We start from the raw sequence: 21,116 nt of genomic DNA, 5'->3' as shown, positions 1-21,116 counted from the left end.
TAACAGGTGGTCATGCGATGAGTTTTAGCCATTTTAGACGTATAGTTGTTTTTTGGAAGTCGTTTGAGTAGGCTGATGTAAGAAATTTTGTCAAAATGATTGAAATCGGGTATCAAGATGTCATATAATATTGGTTTATGAAAGGTGATACGCCTACACAAATCAAATATCAACTTCGTCGTTAGCCGCAGTGGAATTTTGGGAAGCTAAATTTAAACTTGGCCATAAGGCTAATTTAAATATGGCCATTGGCCATAAACTTGGCTAATGAACATTCGGGATGTCCGAAAACTGACGGCCGCAGAATTAAAGTGATCAATATAGCTGAAGCTATAAAATTTTCAAAGAACGTGTTTGTCACATATCAAACAAGATTTAAGCATGAGGAAACTATCCGCGCGTTGAGTGCCACGTTTGCTGACACTAGACCAGAAACGATTTCAAATGAGCAATTATAACGTCCTGTTAGTGCAGTTTATGAGATAAGATAAGAATTATTGCAAAAAGCATGCAGCTCGTAGTAACACTTGTAACTCCAAGTTTGGTGCTGACTAATTATTTACCTTAATCGATTATACTTACAAAGTGGAAACCCTTTCAACAGCATATTAATGCATGTTTTGATTTTGGCTCTCCGCACATGAATAATTAAAGCGAAATTTGCATATTAATTTGTTTTCTGGCTAAATGGCTTTTTCTTAGTTTTGATAGGACGAATTTGAGAAAAAAAGGAGCAGGGGAGTAGGCCTAGATAACCTCCAATTTTTTGGTTACTTAAAAGGCAACTAGAACTTTTAGTTTTTTACGAACGTTTTCATCAATATAAATATATACTTAAATTACGTAATGAACTTCTATATTCGTCAGTCTTTACACTAAAGCTTAAGTTTTGTCCCAATTCCCTAAGAATAACTCCTGAATCACAAAAGCTGTAGAATAAATAGTTAAAAATTAAAAAAAAAAATTACTTTAGCGTAATGAGCGAGCTATTAGAAGGAGGCTAACCCATAATAAAAGTAATTCATAATAAAAGCAAACACATGCCTCACAATCCAAGACCTTATAGCTAACAATAAATGAGTAAAATGAAAAAAGAGAATAAATGGTACACACGTACATTTTAAACTTGACCCAAAGACATCCACCGCAGGTTTTTTTTTGTTTTGTTTTTTTCATCTTTTTTTTTGTCTTCTTGCTTTATTACTAGGCTCGCCTTTATCAAACCAGCAAAAAAAAAACATTATATGAACAACTATGATTCTTTAACTGAGTTAATGTCAAACGAAAAACAGACTTAGGATCCAAAGAACCGAACAAGCTTGAATCCAATTAACAATTCCATTCTCTTATTAAAAAGTATGTTAATCAGTTGTTAACTAACAAAATCGAACCAATCCTGTATGATTGCTCAGCTTAGAACTGTAGCATTATGGGATTTCCTTTGTGAAATTGAACTAGGTGAAAAAGTTTGCTTTTATTATGAATTACTTTTTCGAAAAATCTAACAGTTCGAAGTAACGAACTGTAGTGACCCGACTCAATAGTAACCGAAATTCTAAAAAAAACTAAATTTTGATACAACAAATCACATTTTATTGCTGATTTTAAATATATTAATTTCATCAAGTGTATTTTTACCCATCAAAAGTTACGAGCCTGAGAAAATTTGCCTTATTTTAGAAAATAGGCAGAAACACCCCTTAAAAGCCATAGAATATTAAAGAAAATCATACCATCAGATTCAACGTGTTAGAGAGCCCAACAGTAGAAGTTTCAAGCTCTTATCTACAAAAACGTGGAATTTTGTATTTTTGCCACAAGACAGATCACAGATGCGTGTTTATTTGTGTTTTTTTTTGTTTTTTTTCCCAGAGGTGATCGTGTCGACCCAGTGGTCCTAGAATGTCCCGAGAGGGCTCATTCTAACAAAAATTACAAGTTCTAGTGCCCTTCTTAAGCGGCCAAAAGATTGGAGGGTATCTAGGCCCCCTTCTGCGCTCATTTGTTTCCCGAAGTCACTGGACCAAAATTCTGAGATAGCCATTTTATTCAGCATAGTTGAAAAGCCTAGTAACTATGTCTTTGAGGACGACTTTATCCCCATGAGTCCCCGTGGGAAGGGCTGCGAGTTACAAACTTTGTCCAGTGTTTACATATAGTAATGGTCATTGGGAAGTGTACAGACGCTGTCAGGGGATTTTTGGTTGGAGGAGGAGAGATTGAGGGAAGGGGTTTATGCGGAGGAACTTTTCATGGAGGAATTTGTCCTGGGGGAAAAAGTCTATTCAACTGAAAGTAAGGAGTGGCATTAAAATTTAAAACGAACAGAAATTATTACGCATATGAGGGGTTAGCCTCCTTCTAATAGCTCGCTCATTACGCTAAAGTAATTTTTTTTTTAATTTTTAACTATTTATTCTACAGCTTTTGTGATTCAGGAGTTATTCTTAAGGAATTGGGACAAAACTTAAGCTTTAGTGTAAAGACTGACGAATATAGTAGTTCATTACGTAATTTAAGTATATATTTATATTGATGAAAACGTTCGTAAAAAACTAAAAGTTCTAGTTGCCTTTTAAGTAACCAAAAAATTGGAGGTTATCTAGGCCTACTCCCCTGCTCCTTTTTTTCTCAAATTCGTCCTATCAAAACTAAGAAAAAGCCATTTAGCCAGAAAAAAAATTAATATGCAAATTTCGCTTTAATTATTCATGTGCGGAGAGCCAAAATCAAAACATGCATTAATTCAAAAACGTTCAGAAATTAAATAAAAAAATAATAATAAGTTTTTTAACTGAAAGTAAGGAGCGACATTGAAACTTGAAACGAACAGAAATTACTTCGTATACAAAAGGGGCTGCTCCCTCCTCAACGCCCAACTCTTTACGCTAAAGTTTTTTACTGTTTTAAAAAGAAGCTTTGAGAAAAAGAGTCAAACTTTAGCGTAAAGAGCGGGGCGTTGAGGGTGTTAGTAAAAACTAAAAACTGGGATGACAAGGGTCAGCTATTTCATAGCGCTCACAGTGCCATCCCCTTGAATGATAGGAGTTGTAGTTATAAAAAATATTAATAAATAATTTACAGGACAATTCTTTAACTTAATGCTAAATTTGAGCCGAATTTCAAACTTTTATTTTTGTGCTCAGCTGACATATCTAAATTTTAAAAATTCAATTGATTATATGATAATTTCAAGATTAAAATACTTTTAATTAAAAATTTGCCAAAGCTTGAAACTCTAAGAATTTAAATCACCAATTTATACCTATCAACTACAAAAATAAAAAACACATAATTATTTATTTTTTAGGTATCCCGACTCATATGCTTGTTTTGAGGTGCATACCTACATGCATCTTTATTGAAGTTCATATTTTTTCGACGATTTTAGTCTTTATTTGAATATTTTAGGATGGATAGAAGCGAAGCGGAAATATTGACAAAGAGCTCTAAACTAAAAGGGCTCTAGACTGACAGGACTCCAAAATATTGAGGTAGATCTTATCGTGTAATAAATAGATATGGCGGGATTAGATAGAGGAAAATTGACTTTTTCTAATAAAATTGTGAATTCTGTCATTTAAACAAAATAAATCAAACTTTAAAAAGGGGAAAAATACGCTACATTGTTATGAAAAGTGAATTTTCCGTTAGTAAATTTTCACGATTTCGTCAAATTTTACACTGCGCAACATTCTAGGATCACTGGGTCGATATGGTCACCTCTGAGAAAAAAAAAAAACAAAAAAAACATTTTTGCCGATAGGAGCTTGAAACCTCTAAAGTAGGATTTTCTGATACGCTGAATCTGAGAGCGTGATTTTCATTAAGATTCTGCGACTTTTAGGGGATGTTTAACCCTTTTTTTCAAAAAAAATAAATTATCGGGGTCATAGCTTTTAATGGGTAGAGCAAAATTTAATGAAACCTACATATTTTGAAATCATCATAAAAAACTAATTCTTTTGATGTATCTATTAGTATAAAAATTCCGTTTTTTTAGAGTTTCAGTTACTATTGAGCCGGGTCACTCCTTACAGTTCGTTACCACGAACTGGTTGATATGCTGAATTTCATGGGGTAATTTTCATCGAGCTTATTCTACATTTTGAGGGGTATTTTCCCTTGGTAAATTCAAAGACTTATATATAAGAGGGATCCGGCAAAATAAACAAAAATTGAAAATGTAAATGGACGGAATTAGGACAACAAGTGACAAAAGCAAGAGGAATTAAAAATGAAAATGACTGGTTTAGAATACATGCTAGAAAGATCACTGAAGCCACGGATTGGATAAAAAAATACTTTAGTCTATTTTCCTTTCTTTCCTCAACCCTGATAGGAATAAAACTCAAAGAGTTTATCTCTATTCTAAATCACATGCCTAACCAGTAGTCAATCGTCCATCCCAAAGTTTCATCAAAACTCCATCCCCCATGCTTCATTATTGAGCAGCTCATAGCTCGCTGACAAGCGGATAGGCTATAGTTTGAACCGTACTACGGTCGTAAACGTAGAAGACCAGAACAGAATCTGGAGAAAATATATTTTTTTAAGTTGCGTAAAGCTACCTTCAGTTGCAAGAATCAGCCATGGACCAAGTCCCAAAGGCTTTGAATCTTCAAAGTAATTGGTCAAAATATTGCCAAAAAACAAACCTTGACACAGCTCTGGACTTTCGTCCCTTTCATCTGGGCAGTCGGCATCCCCATCACATATCCATGATTCTAGTAAACATTTTATTGGTTCTGCTCCAAACGCTCCACACTCAAAGGGCCTGTCCGATTCTGGACAGGGAACTGGAATTAAAAGTCATGGTTAGAATGTCAAGTAGTCTATCAATGCAAAAACACTAGTCTAAAATAAAATGCGTCTAAAAAAAGTGCATTCATGCTTTTAAGCCAAAAGTAGGTTTTCGTATCTATGACGATTGGAGATTCATTAGTTCCACAAACATATATATATATTTGCTGGGGTTTCCGTTGCTGGGGCTTTTTTACAGGGACAGGTAGCAAACCTGCCGCCCAGCCCTCCTCCTTCATCCTGGCTTGGGACAGGCTGGCATTATCCATGACAATGACAGGCTATTATTATATATATATATATAACATATATATATATATATATATATATATATATATATATATATATATATATATATATATATAATATATATATATATATATTTTATATATATATATATATATATATATATATATATATATGTATATATATATATATATATATATATATATATATATATATATATATATATATATATATATATAATATATATATATGTATATATATATATATATATATATATATATATATATATATATATATATATAATATATATATATGTATATATATATATATATATATATATATATATATATATATATACATATATATATATATATATATATATATATATATATATATATATATATATATATATATATATATATATGTTATATATATATATATATATATAATAATAGCTTGTCATTGTCATGGATAATGCCAGCCTGTCCCAAGCCAGGATGAAGGAGGAGGGCTGGGCGGCAGGTTTGCTACCTGTCCCTGTAAAAAAGCCCCAGCAACGGAAACGTCGAGCAACGGAAACTTGGCCAGATTAACGAAAATGGTGCATTACTAGTAGACTTCGCGCTAAGTAATGACCTTGTCGTTGGTGGGACACTTTTTGAGCATAAAATGTGCACAAGTACACATGAACATCTCCAGACGGTTCAACGCGAAACCAGATTGACCATTTCCTGATCACCAGAAGGTGGCGTACAAGCCTGTTAGACGTGCGTGGGTATAGAGGGCAGACGCTCAGTCGGATCACATGCTCATGATCGCCCACATACAGATCAAACTACGTACCCAAAAAAAGACACAGCAAGATCTGAAGAAACTGTACGACACGGACAAGCTACAGGATCAAAAAATCCGCAGATATTTCTGTATCTGTTTATGGAACAAATTTGATGCCTTGGCTGTTGAGGCAAATGACTCAGAAAGCGTCGAAGAGAAATGGGAGAAAATAAAAAGTGCATACACGACGATTGCCGCAAAAAAGCTAGGTTTCCGAGAGAAACCAAAGGAAAGGTGAATCTCTGACATAACATGGAAACTGATTGACGAACGAAAGGCACTCAAGCAAGCCATGCTCATAGATACTACAAGGTGTTTAGAGCTGGCAAAAAAACATTTATAGAAAGAAAAAGATAAAGAGGTAAAAAAGAGTGCAAGAAAGGACAAGAGACAGTTCCTTGAAAAGAAAGCAGCTTTAGCTGAAGAAGCTGCTAGGAATGGGGACTCCAAGACTGTCTACCGATTGACAAATGAGATGGTAGGAAAACAAAGCAGCCGAATCACCCTTGTCAAGGACGAAAATGGATCAATTATATCTGATCCAGAAAAAATTGACGAGATATGGGCTTTCCATTTCGAAAAACTTCTGAACAGACCAAGAACTTGTGACCAAGCAAACGTACCTGATATCCCTTTTATGTATTTAAACATCAATACAGATCCTCCGAGTGCTGAGGAGATCATGCATGCAGCAAAGAAGTTAAAAAATGGACGAGCCCCGGGTATTGATGGCATTTCAGCAGAAATGCTGAAGTACTCAATTAGTACCTGCATATCCATTTGGGTTTCTCTCTTCACCAGAATATAGACCTTAGGGATGGTCCCAAGAGATTGGAGCAGAAGCATTATAGTCAAACTCTTCAAAAAGGGAGACTTGATGAACCACCATAACTGGAGAGGCATCAATCTTCTCCCTGTCTCATCCAAACTATTAGCCTCCGTCATTTTGCAGCGTCTGCGGAAAGCACTAGACGCAACTCTACGAGAAGAGCAGCATGGTTTCAGAACTGGGAGATCCTGTTCTGATCTAATATTTGTACAGAGAATGCTTGTCGAAGGATCAAAAGAATGGAACAAGAAGCTCTACCTCCTATTCATTGACTTTGAAAAGGCATTTGACTCAGTTGAAAGGGATTGCTTGTGGAGAGTTTTGAAATACTACGTAATTCCTGAGAAAATAGTAGATATGATTATAGCGCTTTATGAAGAATCGGAATGTTGCGTAAAGACCAAAAACGGTACAACCAGATTTTTCAAGATCATGTCTGGTGTTCGTCAAGGATGTGTACTTTCCCCCATGCTCTTTATAATTATAATGGATTATGCCCTGAGATTCGCATCGGGCTACGGGGTAAAAGTAAGCAACAAGCAAATGCTCGATCTGGACTTCACGGACGACGTTGTCCTTCTCGAAGAGTCTAAAGAACGGTTGCAGCAGCTTGGCACGTAAAGATTTTTTCAACTGTCAATGTTGGAATGAACATAGACAAATTTAAAAACATTGAAAAAGATAGAATGTTACCAAAAAGCAAAACTAGGCTTGCGGTTCAAAGAGAAAGGGCCAGAATAGGAATGTGCAATTTACGTCAACGAAGGCGTGTCGAGGAACTACCAGAGCAACGTGAAACCAGACTTACTGCTGAAAGAAAAAGTAAAAAAAGAAGGTGTGTCGAGGAATCACAAGAACAACCTGAAAACGACAAAAACTAAAGAAAAAGAAAGAAAAAAAACTAAAAAAGACTAAAAAAGATACGAAGTAAAAAATGAAAAAACTTATTCAAAAAATTGAGGCTCTTTCAATTTTATTAGATTGTTTAAAATGTAAAAGAACTGGGAATTGCACAAATATTTCAATATATTTTGACAATAGATTAAAGTAATTCGAAAACCTTTAACAGACACCCAACATATTGAGGTTTACTATACAAAAAAAAATAAAAAAATAAATAAAATAAAGGGACACAGGGACACAACTACAACAGGGGCGCCGGGGGGCACAGGGGGATATATAAATGACGACGGGGACACAGAGAATGTTCGATTAGCAATCACCTTCAACAAAGCTCAAGGGCAATCATTAGAATCATGAGGTATAGACCTGACTACGGATTGTTTTTCCCAAGGACAATTATATGTTGCATGTCCAAGAGTCGGTAAACCTGACAATCTATTTATATGCACAGACAATGGGACAGCGAAGAATGTTGTATATTCGCAAGTTTTACGTAGTTAAAAACATATAATATATATATATATATATATATATATATATATATATATATAAATAAATATATACACACACATATATATATATATATATATATATATATATATATATATATATATATATATATATATATATACATGTATATATATATATATATATATATATACATGTATATATATATATATATATATATATATATATACACACACATATATATATATATATATATATATATATATATATATATATATATTCACAGGTGGGACACAGGGACACAGCTACAATGGCGCGTACCGACTTACGCGCGTGGCAGGGCTTGGGGGGGGCGAAGCGCTCCCACCAGCTGTTGGGGTGGCGCGTTAGTTAAAAACATACTACAATGGCGCGTAGCAATGGCGCACAACTACAATGGCGCGTAACTAATATGGCGCGTAACTAATATGGCACGTAACGACTTACGCGCGGGGGGGCTTGGGGGGGGGGCGCATAGCGCCCCCACCAACTAGGTGTTGGGGTGGCGCGAAGCGCCACCCCAACAGCTAGTATATATATATATATATATATATATATAAATAAGTTGTAAGTTTGTGTGTTTTTGACCAAGTTTTGTTTGCCCACATATGACGTCATTGTAAGTGGATTCAAAGAGAAATTTTAGTATAAATCTTACAATGGCAGAACAAACAGCCGAGAAAGCTGCTCAAACAGTTATTGCCAAAAGGCTTGCGGTTAATAGAGAAAGGAAGAAAAGAGAGCGTGCCGAGAAATCACAAGAACAGCGTGAAAAACAGGCTTGCGTCTCAAAGAGAAATTACCAAAAGAAAGCGTACCGAGGAAGCTGCTCAAAGAGTTAATTCAAAGAGAAATTTTAGTATAAATCCTAAAATGGCAGAAGAAACAGCCAAGGAAGCTGCTCAAAGAGTTAATTCCAAAAGGCTTGCGGTTAATAGAGAAAGTAAGAAAAGAAAGCGTGCCAAGGAATCACAAGAACAGCGTAAAAACAGGCTTGCGTCTCAAAGAGAAATTACCAAAAAATCGTGCCGAGAAATCAGTAGAACAACGTGAAAACAGGCTAGCGGCTAAAAGAGAAATTACACAAAAAATCGTGCCGAGGAATCACAAGAACAACGTGAAAACAGGCTCGCGGCTCGAAGAAAAATTACCAAAAGAAATCGTGCCGAGGGATCACAAGAGCAACCTGAAAATTGTCGCCTGGGATTCAGGTACAGCCCATTCGATGATTATAGATTGAGCAGATGTGTTCAAATCGGGACTATGTCTAAAACTTGTCCCTATTGCAAGGCCTTGAAATTTAATGGTGAAACAATAGGAATGTGTTGCACTTTAGGAAAAGTTAAACTTCTTCAACTGGCTGCACCACTAAGGCCATTGAAGACTTTGCTTACTGGAACTACGTCAGAATCTAAGCATTTTTTGTTAAACATCAGAAAATATAACTCATGTTTCCAAATGACGTCGTTTGGTGCCCAAATCGAGAATCAAGATCAATTTATGCCTACTTTCAAAGTAAAAGGGCAAATTTATCATAGAGCAGGGTCCCTTCTACCATTCTCAGGTGAGAATCATAAATTTTTACAACTGTACTTCATCAGTGATAGCAATTCTGAATTGAATGCACGTTGCGAAATTTCTCCTGATGTTGAAAGGACTATCGTTTCCCAATTACAACATCTTTTCCACGAAAATAATAATTTAGTGCGTCTGTTCAAAACAGCAATCGATTTGATGCCTACTGATACGCATAAAATTGTTAATTCTGCTGATAAAACACCCACTGGCCAACATGTGCGTAGATACAATGCTCCAACTATCCAATAAGTCCGCATTAGTAGGCTGTTCCCAAGATTAGTAATAATAAAAAAAAAATAATAAAAAAAATAAAAAATCCAGATTGATCATTGATTGTTGCTAACCAAGGAAAGTATAATAAGCAAGCAAAACTTCAATCCTCGCTACGTGTTCATTGTGTGTTTTTCCGTGACCTGTTTGCTTCAGATCTTTTCACTATTCTTAAGAAAAGTAATATGCATTTAAAAGGCAAAGTTATTAAAAAATTTTTAATTTGTTCTTTATCTTCCACCTTGGACAAACAAAAAATATTTTATGAGTAATTTAGATATCTTCGGTATAGTTTCAAGGCAAAAGATACGGTGTAGGAAACCACCATTTTGTCCAATTTTTTCGTTGATGATGTATTTTTCACTTGTATTTTTTTTACATAATTTGTCTATCTTTGCACTTTTTCTTATATATTTACGTTCTTTTTTGGAATCTTCGAAACTTATTTTTGTGGTTTCAAATAATACGGAGGTATATAAGAGTTAGGATTTTATAATTAGCTTTACTTTTAGTATTTTTAAAATTGATGGTTTCTGAAAACAAAATCATTTCTGATGTTCATTTACTTTAGACAATGGTTCTGTTTCGTCATCAATGACATAACCAGCTGAAGCTCTGTTTTGAGAAATATGGTATAAATAGTATTGTAAATTACCCTCGCATACCGTAATTCTAAAAACTGGCTGTCTAAGCTATAAATGAGACAATGTTAATCTTTTTATATGAAATACCTAAACATTTGAAAAAAGAACCCATTAATAGCAGACTAAACCTGTATCGAACCCGTCCTTAGGCCTTCTGCCTCATCCCGATCCACCACATTTTAGCAAAATTTTCTGTTATTACCTTTTTTGTGTTATTCGTCTGATTTGTTTTATTCTTTTACTTTAATCCCCCTTTTCCTTACCAAAACAAATTTGTTTATACTTAAATATATATCCTGAGAAATATATATCCTTGGACTTACCGGGTGTTTCAACTTGAATGACATCAGATTCAGAAGATCCTCCTAGCTCAAGATGAACTTTGACCTTGATTTCAAATTTGTGATTGAACCAATTTGATTCTACTGTCAGAAGATGTTTCTGATTAACACTACTGAATGTGTCGTCTGGCTCTCGGAATTCTAATGTCCATAGTCTAGCACGTCTATAGTCTACACTATAATCTAGGCTATAATGTCCATAACTAGAAGAGTAATATTTTACTATATAGCTAAAATATGGTTTACGCTATCAAAAGAATGATTAAGCTAAAGTGTAGCTGAAATTCTATGGGACAATAATAGCAGCCTCTTTACAGTACCAACAATAGTGAAAATAAATGCGACTTTTTTAATTTGTCACGAGAGATTTTTCACGGACAAAAATGGCTACCGAATTTGATTAATTAATATTGATTATATACTTACACGGTTCGGTGTTGCAACATTGACGAAAATATTGTAATCACCTAAACACTTCACTAATCTGAAGCGTTAAAACGGGAGCGAAAAATAGGTAAAAACAAGCTAATAACATGGTACCAAACAGCTTAAGAAAATATAAATATGAGTGTGTGAAAAAAGAAGTGAGAAAGAGAGTTTGAGTTTCTGATTGGGGGAGTGTGTGTATGAGTGAGAACAACGTTGCCAATTATGTAAATGGAAATTATATTAAATATATATTTTTATTTTTTTAAATAATAGCGGCCGAAAATCCAAAAAGGAAAGAAAAAGAACAGGAATGAAATTTAAAAATGGGGCCGTGCCGTCACTTCAGCTTATTTGATATGGTTGCCATTGAAATATGGCTACCATAAGCGGAGAGTTCCTGTAACGGGAGGACGTCCTCTCTGGGGAAGTTTTTTTTGCATTTTGGTAAAAAAAAAAATTAAGAAGCTGTAGTTGTCTTTGGGAATGACAAGATTGTTAATGTTTGAATTCTTAAAAACGAAAAGCCCGACAAAAATTAACTAATTAATTTTGATTATTTACTTTCACGGTTCAGTGTTGCAACATAAACGAAAATGTGGTACGCTCCTAAGAACTTGATACCTTTGAAGCGTAAAAAAAAATATTATTGAAAAATCAGCAAAAAATAAGCAATCAGCTTAAAAAGGTGTAGTTGTCTAGGTTGTCTTTCCAACTACAACGGAAAGTTAAATTAGAAATTTAACTAATTAATTTTGATTATTTACTTTCACGGTTCAGTGTCCTAACATTGACAAAAATGTAGTGTGCTCTTAAGCACTTCACGATTTTGAAGCGTAAGAAAAAACGTAAGTGAAATATCAGCAAAAAATAAGCTAAAAAAATATTGGACAAAATAGCTTAAGAAGGTGTGGTTGTCATAGGGAGAACTATAGCAGAAAGTTAAATTAGAAATTTAACAAATTAATTTCGATTGTTTACTTTTATTGGTCAGTGTGGCAACATTGACAAAAATGTGGCACACTCCAAGTAATTCATAATTCTGAAGCGTAAGTTTTACGTTTTTACATTTTGAAAAAACGTAAGTGAAAAATCAGCAAAAAAATAAGCTAAAAAAATATCCGACTAAACACCTTAAGAAGGTGTAGTTGTCTTAGGGAGAACTACAACGGAAAGTTAAATTAGAAATTTAACAAATTAATCTCAATTATTTACTTTCACAGGTCAGTGTGGCAGCATTGACAAAATTTTGTATACTCCTAAGTAATTCATAATTTTGAAGCGTAAGAAAAAGTGTAAGTGGAAAATCAGCAAAAATTCAGCTAAAGAAATATTGGTCAAAACAGCTTAAGAAAGTGTAGTTGTCTAAGGGAGAACTACAACGGAAAGTTAAATTGGAAATTTAACAAATTAATTTCGAGTATTTACTTTCAATGGTCAGTATGGCAACATTGACAAAAATGTGGCATACTCCTAAGCAATTCATAATTTTGAAGCGTAAGAAAAAACGTAAGTGAAAAATCAGCGAAAAATAAGCTAAAAAAATATTCGACAAAACACCCTAAGAAGGTGTAGTTGTCTTAGGATTGGTGTAGTTGACAACGGAAAGTTAAATTAGAAATTTAACAAATTAATTTCGAGTATTTACTTTCAATGGTCAGTATGGCAACATTGACAAAAATGTAGTAAACTCCTAAGTAAATCATAATTTTGAAGCGTAAGAAAAAACGTAAATGAAAAATCAGCAAAAAATAAGCTAAAAAATGTGGTACAAAACAACTTAAGAATGTGTAGTCGTCTTAGGAAGAACGACAATGGAAAGTTAAATGAGAAATTTAGCAAATTAATTTCGATTATTAACTTTCACAGCGCAGCTTGGCAACATTGACCAAAAATAAGGTATACTCCTAAGTAATTCATAATTTTGAAGCGTAAGAAAACCTAAGTGAAAAATTAGCAAAAAAAGCTAAAAAATATTCGACAAAACAGCTTAAAAACAGTGTAGTTGTCTTACACAGTTAGTGTAGTTTGCAGTGTAGTTAGTTGTCAAACATTTACAATCTTTAAGATGAATATGATTGTAAAAAATCTCTCTTGACATATATATATATATATATATATATATATATATATTCTCTCTCTCACACACACAAATGGGTTTTTCATAATATAGCTAATTTCATATTGTTTAAAAACAAAGAAATATCATCCTTGCGTAAGCTCTTTATTAATTAACTTATCATTTAACCTACACCTGCGGTATCGTTCAATTTTATCCATTTTCTTTTATACATCAGAATTCAGTCGAAATTGGATGTAGTGTCGTGCGTTACATATGTTCAACGGCTGATTCCGACATTTTAAATGTGAAGTTGAAAAACGCACGCTAAGAAAAAAGTAGATATAACCATTTTTGTGTTTTTAGTTTTGAAATTCTTGGATTGGGTGTTAGATTGACGTTGTATTTTATATTATTAATCTCTCTGTCTGTCTTTTGGTGTGTCTCTTTGTCTCTATGTATCTCTCCCACAAACACACACAAAAAGGTTATTAGTAATATTATCAAAATAGAGCTATTTCAATCAGGGTTGCCACTCCTAGTAATTTATCACTATTTCTAATGATTTTCCTGTTGTCTTAACAATACTAATCACTAAATCAGCACAAAAATCACTAAATTATTGAAGAAGATCACTAAGTCAACCAAAAAATCATTAGAACCTAGTGTTTTTCACCAGATGGGAACCCTGGTTTCAATCTCCTTTAAGATATCATCCACAATGTTAAGCTCGTTTCATCCAAGTGCACTTTGAAAAATAAATACGGTAAATTTTATTCTCATCAAAACTTAATGACTACTTACATGTCTCTGTAAAGTATTAGTATTTCTGTGTATCCTTTGAGACCAAGATAGAGTGTGGGTATCTCATACTTAATCTCAATCGTTCTGGAGTTGATGGCAACACCCTCGAGGTTCGTCACTGCTTTTGCTGTTGTGTTCTCTAAAACTTCTGGTCTACTTAAACCTTGAAAAAAAAAAGAAGTTAAGATTTATTTTGTGCCTGGGAGTCTGCAGTTAAAATTTTCCTTTATTGATGTCCTATTCCCCAAAGTTATAATTTAGCCAGTGATTTTGAGAAGAGGGGAATAACATTAGAGCAAAAAAGAAAATATATCAACTTAATTTGACAAAATTTAAGAGGTATTTTTCTTCTTGGTAGGTTTGCTGTCATTATAGGAGTTATGTTCAGCATAAAGATGTCCATATAATGCTAACTTTTTCCATTATAGATTAAAGAAAAAAAAATCTTCCTTTCTCATTTCATCTTGAAGATTCCTTTCAATTTTAATTTTTCGAAGGAATAACAAGTAGAACTTCTTGTTTGCATATAACTCCAGTTTATATTTTTCTTCTCTGTGTACGTGTTTAAATTTAAAAAACCTTTCCGCTCCACTTCACCATTTTTTTTTTCAAATATGATTGGGAGTATTTCATGTCTAAAAGTTAATATATTTTTTTTTCTTTACTGAAGGATTCCAATATGAGAGTAAAGTAAGTCTATAAGCATTTCCAAGATTTCCGATTTTCCCATCCTGCTCCCCCTAATGTCAACAGGTCCGGTCAGGATTTAAAATAAGAGCTCTGAGACCTGAGTTCCTTCTAAATATCAAATTTCATTAAGATCCAGTCACCCGTTCTTAAGTTACAAATACCTCAATTTTTCTAACTTTTCCAAAAAAAACAACCCTCGGGTCCCCCAAAGAGAGTGGATTCAGTCTGTCTATGTCAATCACGTATGTCGGACTTGTGCTTATTCTTCTCACCAAGTTTCATCCCGATCTCTCCACTCTCAGCATTTTCCAAGATTTTCGGTTTCCAAGATTTCTGTTTCCCCCTCCAACCCCCAAGTCCGTGGATCCGATTAGAATTTAAAATGGAGCATCTGGAACATAAGATCTTTCTATATATCAAGTTTCATAAAGATCCGATCACCCATTCGTAAGATAAAGATACCTCAATTTTCACGTTTTCCAAGATTTCCGGTTTCCCCCTCCAACCCCCCCCCCCCGCAATGTCACCGGATCTGGTGAGAATTTGATATAACAGCTTTAAAGCACCATATCCATCTAAATATCAAATTTCAATAAGATATGATTACCCGTTTGTAAGTTACAAATACCTCATTTTTTTCTAATTTTTCCAAACTACACCCCCCCCCCATCTCCACCAAAGAAAGTGGATCTGGTCCGATTATGTCAGTCACGAATCTTACACTTGGGCTTATTCTTCCCACGATGTTTCATCCTGATCTTTCCGCTTTAAGCCTTTTCCAAGATTTCCGGTTCCCCCCTCGCCCCAATGACATTGGATCCAGTCGGGATTTAAAATGAGATATCTGAGTTACGAGGTCCTACTAAATAAGAAATTTCATTAAGATCCGATCACTTCTTCGTAAGTTAAAAATACCTCATTTATTCCATTTTTTCAGAATTAACCCTCCCCCCAACTCCCCCAAAGAGAGCAGATCCATTCCAGTTATGTCAATTACATATCTAGGACTTCTGCTTATTTTTCCCACCAATTTTCGTCCCGATCCCTCCACTCTAAGCGTTTTCCAAGATTTTAGGTCCCCCCAACTCCTCCCAATGTCACTGGACCCGGTCGGGACTTATGATAAGAGCTCTGAGACACGATATCCTTCCAAACACCAAATTTCATTAAGATCCAATCACTCCTTCATAAGTAAAAATACCTCATTTTTCCTAATTTTTCAGAATTAACCCCCCCTCCCAACTCTCCCAAAGAAAGCGGATCTGTTTCGGCTATGTCAATCACGTATCTAGGACCTGTGCTTATTTTCCCCACCAAGTTTCATCCCGATCCCTACACTCTAAGCGTTTTCCAAGATTTTTGGTCCCCCCACCCGTTCTCCCCAATATCACCGGATCCAGTCAGGATTTCAAACAATAGCTCTGAGACACGATATCCTTCCAAACATCGAATTTCATTAGGATCCGATCATCCGTTCATAAGTTAAAAATACTTCATTTTTTCTAATTTTTCCGATTTAACACTGTTTTATTTCTGTCAGTGACAATGCATGTATAACGACAATTAAATAAAAAAAAACTAGTTTTTTTTAATTTAAAGTAAGGAGCGACATAAAACTTGAAACGAACAGAAAGTACTCCGTATATGAAATGGGTTGTCTCCTTCGCAATCCCTCGCTCTTTACGCTAGAGCTTTTAATTGTTTTTATAAGTAGAATTGTGGCAAAGAGTCAAACTTTAGCGTAAAGAGCGAGGGATTGCGGAGGGGACAACCCATTTCATATACGGAGTAATTTCTGTTCGGCTTGAGTTTTAATGTCGCTCCTTACTTTCAGTTAGAAAAACTAGTTTTTTTTTATTTAACTTCTGAAAGTGTTTGAATTAATGCATGTTTGATTTTGGCTCTCCGCACATAAATTATTAAAATAAAATTTGTATATTAATTCTTTTTTTGGCTGAATGACTTTTTCTTAGTTTGGATCAGACGATTTTGAAAGATAAAGGGGTGGGGAAGGACGCATAGTTGCCCTCCAATTTTTCGGTTACTTGGCAACTAGAACTTCAAATTTTTAACGAACTCTTTCATTAGTATAAAATATACGTAACTTAGAATTAACTTACGTAACACGCTTTTATATTCTTATTATTTTATTATGTATAAGAGGGGGTTTTTACCCTCGTTAATACCTCGCTCTTTACACTAAATCGTAAGTTTAGTCCTAATTCTTTAAGAATGACCCCTGAATTAGAAAGGCCGTATAATAAATAGTTGAAATTACGAAAAATACTTTAGCATAAAGAGCGAGGTATTAATCTTCTCCTAAATACCTCGCTCTTTATGCTAAAGTGTTTTTTAGAACCCCTCAGATGCGTAATAATCTCTGTTCGTTTTAAGTTTCAATGCTACTCCTTACTTTCAATTGAAAAAACGTTTTCAGGTTTATTTTTTCATTGTTTTTTTTTACAGTAATGTTAGAAAATCCTGCGCCCCCCGTGACTCATTCCTTCAAGGAAATATCCTTCCAAGTAGCCCCTTCCCCTTAACCCCACCCTCTAAACCAAAAAAAAAATCCCCCTGAAAACGTCTGAATACTTCCCAATAACCATTACTGTACGTAAACACTGGTCAAAGTTTGTAACCTGCAGTCCGTACCCCAGGGATTGTGGGGGAGAAACTCATTCCTAAAGACATAGTGATTATGGTTTTCGACTATGTGGAACAAAATGGCTATCTTAAAATTTTGATCCGTTGACCTTAGGAAAAAAGTGAGCGTGGGAGGGGGCCTAGGTGCCCTCCAATTTTTAGTCACTTAAAAAGGGCAATATAACTTTTCATTTCCGTTAGAATGAGCCCTCTTGCGACATTCTAGGACCACTTGGTCAATACGATGACCCCTGGAAAAAAACTAAACAAATACAAAAAAACAAATAAACACGCACCCGTGATTTGTTTTCTGGCAAAAAAAAAAAAAATACGAAATTCCACATTTTTGTAGATAGAAGCTTGAAACTTCTACAATAGGGTTCTCTGATACGCCGAATTCAATGATGTGATTTTTGTTATGATTCTATGACTTTTAGGAGGCGTTTCCGCCTATTTTCCAAAATGAGGCAAATTTTCTCAGGCTTGTAACTTTTGATGACAAAGACTAAATTTTATGAAACTTATATATTTAGAATCAAAATGAAAATCTGATTCTTTTGATGTATCTTTTTGCATCAAAAGTCCATTTTTTAAGAGTTTTGTTTACTATTGAGCCGGGTCGCTCCTTACAGTAATTAGCAGTAATTAAATGAAGCAGCATTAATGACAGGCCAACAAAGATTAAGCACTCTCCGCCTTACAATGATTGGACAAACTAAATAGATTGTTGCTATTACTTTAGGACAGGGCTAACATACGGTAAAAAAGATCACTAGATTCTCGAAAAATAATTACTAAATAAGCACATAAATCACTAGATTATTGACTAGAAATCACTAGAAACCACTAGATTTATAATACTCTACTAGTCCACTTTTCTAGAACCACTATAAATCCTACTAGTCCACTTTTTTCCCATACTCAATCCTGATTGTAACTTCCATCATCAAAACCATTCTGCAATCAGATTTTGTGCATAAGACTTTTATTTTCTTACAAAATAAATGTCATCCTCGTTATTAGTTGAAGCCAGTGCATTTTTTTTCGAAACATTAATTTTAAATCTATATCCACAAAATGAGTTTTTCAGAGAAAAGAAAAGAACTCCATTAAATAAAAAAAGAACCCAACTAAAATAAAATAATCTGCCAAGCGTAAAACTACCACAGATCAGCATCAGTAAATAAATGAAACCCAAAAAAGAGCAAAAATCACAATGAATAACTGAGTCAAACTCAAAAACCCAATGAAGGCCAGAACATAATTTGTATTTTAAAGCAAAAAAATGAAATGAATGTGCACTGTCAGCTTAATTTTAACACTTAAAATTTTTGAACACTTAAATTTTTTCATCAAGTTTCGGTGGCAATAGAAGTAGTTGTAGTGTTAGTATTTTATTAGTAGTAGTAGTAGCAGTAGCAGCAGCAGTATTAATAGCGGTAGGACATATGCATATTGCTGTTTGGTCAGTTGAACATCACTTTCATGATTCTCAAGAAGTTTCACCTTGACACGTTAAACCGTTCCAAAAATATTGTTGATGTGCACTTTTTATACCCTTTTGACACGCTTTTCAGCTTAATACTCTAAGCCTTACAAGTTGATGCAATTGGATTAGTTTAGTAGCATTAGTAGCAAAAGTAAAAGTAGCAGTAGTATAAGTGTTAGGTTAATATGCATACATTACCGTTTTATCACAGATCTTCCCCTTTAAGTATTCTCCAAAGTTTCAACATAAAAACCAAATCAGTTTTTCAGATACATCCTTTTGACAATCTGCGTGCTCTTAGTGTGATTTGAATTAGTTCAAATTCCCCCTAAATATTCTGTCGACTTTTCACCTTCATATGTGTAGCTTCAAAGTAGTAGTGGTAGTAATAGGAACAATAGTAGCAGTAATAGTGCATAAATGTTACGTCCCCTGAGGGCGGTTTGGTCCTAACTAAGGTTTTCAAAATTTGAACGGGGCCTAAAGCACATTGATTTGTTTTCCCCACTAGATCTGGTGAGAAAGTTGAAAGTTGAAGCTGAAAGCAAGAAAGATACATCCTTTTAATGTCCTGCAAATGACCCAGTCAAAGTTCTTTGACTTTCGAAAGCCAGCATACGTTGGTACCGTATTCAAAGGTAAAACAACTTGAGTTCTGTCACGATAACGCTAAGAGAGTTTGGTTCAAAACCTCCTTCTCTGGAGACTCACAAATGGCTACTATATTACCAGAATGTACTTCGGTTAAAAAGTGTCCCAACACTTTGGCTATCTATGTTGTTGAATGTCTTGTTTTGCTCAAACTTAGTGGCAAAAAGATTGATCTACCTGTAGCGAAAATCAAAGATGTCAAGTATATCCTGAAGTTCATCCCCAACGAACACCAGGAGTATTTTGAAACCGAGATTGAACAGCACTACAAGACCAAGGGGAATACTGAATGTTTGAAAGCCTCTTCGTCTGCGTAAGATCCATGTCCAGAGGAGGATTCCACTGAAGCAAAATGGCGGCTGGCAAAGAAACTCAACAAAATAAACGTTTCTGAAGTTTTTTGTAATTTTTATACTTTTTCAAATAGTATTGCTGCATCAAAACTCGTTTGTCATATCTTCATGAAATCCTCAGTTTAAAAAGTGGAATGGCATCGATTTTTTTTTTTTTTAATTAACTAATGAAATGTAGAAAATGTCAAAATTCACAACATTTGACTTAGCCCTGGAAAAGGAGTGCAACTTCCAATATTACTTCAGAATTTCTCACCTTCTCAAATCCAAACAGTCATATAATATAGTCATGTTTCAAAGAGTTCGTGGTAACAATTTTTATGCTGATTTTAAATATGTAAGTTTCATCAAGCTTAGTCTTACCCTTCAAATGCTACTAGCCTAGGAAAATGTGCCTCACTTCTGAAAAAAAAAGGGGAAATAACCATTGAAAGTCATAGAATCTTAATGAAAATCACACCATCAGATTCAGCGTATCAGAAAACCCAACTGGAGACGTTTCAAGCACCTATCTATTAAATGTATTTTTTTTTTTGTCAGAAGAAAGATCACGGATGCTTGTTTATGTGTTTTTTATTTTATTTTTTTTTTCGGGGGGATCAAATCAATTCAGTTGTCCTAGAATATTCCGAAAAGGCCTATTAGAATGGACATTAAAAGTTATAGTGCCTTTTTTATGTGTCCAGCCAATTATGGGGCAACTAGGCCCCCTCCCACGCTCAAATTTTCCAGAAATCACCGGATAAAAATTTTAAGATTGCCATTTTCTTAAACATAGTCGAAAAATCTAATAACTGTGTCTTTGAAGACGACTGAATCCCCCACAGTCCTCGGGGGAAAGGTTGCAAGTTATGAACTTTGCCCATTGCTTGCATGTAGTATTGGTTATTTGGAAGTATAGAGACATTTTCAGGGTGGATTTATTCTGGTGAGAGGGGGGTCGGCGTTGAGATTTAAGCGGGGAGATCTTTCTATGGATAAAATTTCAAGGGGAAGAGAATTTACATGAAGGGAGTGCTGCATTTTCCAGCATTATTTAAAACAAG

The 21,116-nt window shown here is 34.5% G+C and overlaps 1 protein-coding gene across 2 annotated transcripts in view; it reads right to left on the bottom strand.

Annotated features, from left to right (window-relative positions):
- Positions 1 to 21,116, bottom strand: part of LOC136042236 (cuticlin-4-like) — a 67,028-nt gene that overhangs the window by 16,221 nt on the left and 29,691 nt on the right. Inside the window, exons 1-2 of one of the 2 annotated variants that reach the window (XM_065727174.1) lie at positions 10,938 to 11,133; positions 4,659 to 4,799 (exon numbers count right to left, since the gene is read on the bottom strand). Coding sequence is in view for 1 of the 2 variants with exons in the window: in XM_065727173.1 (XP_065583245.1) it covers positions 4,659 to 4,799 (141 nt within the window). In the remaining variant the exon portion in view is untranslated. Of the gene's footprint in view, positions 1 to 4,658; positions 4,800 to 10,937; positions 11,134 to 21,116 lie in introns of those variants that run through there. The other variant, XM_065727173.1, reaches the window with a different exon arrangement.

This window comes from Artemia franciscana, unplaced genomic scaffold (genome assembly GCF_032884065.1).
Source record: "Artemia franciscana unplaced genomic scaffold, ASM3288406v1 PGA_scaffold_89, whole genome shotgun sequence".
NCBI lineage: Eukaryota > Metazoa > Arthropoda > Branchiopoda > Anostraca > Artemiidae > Artemia > Artemia franciscana.
This window is presented reverse-complemented; position numbering and strand designations above follow the sequence as displayed.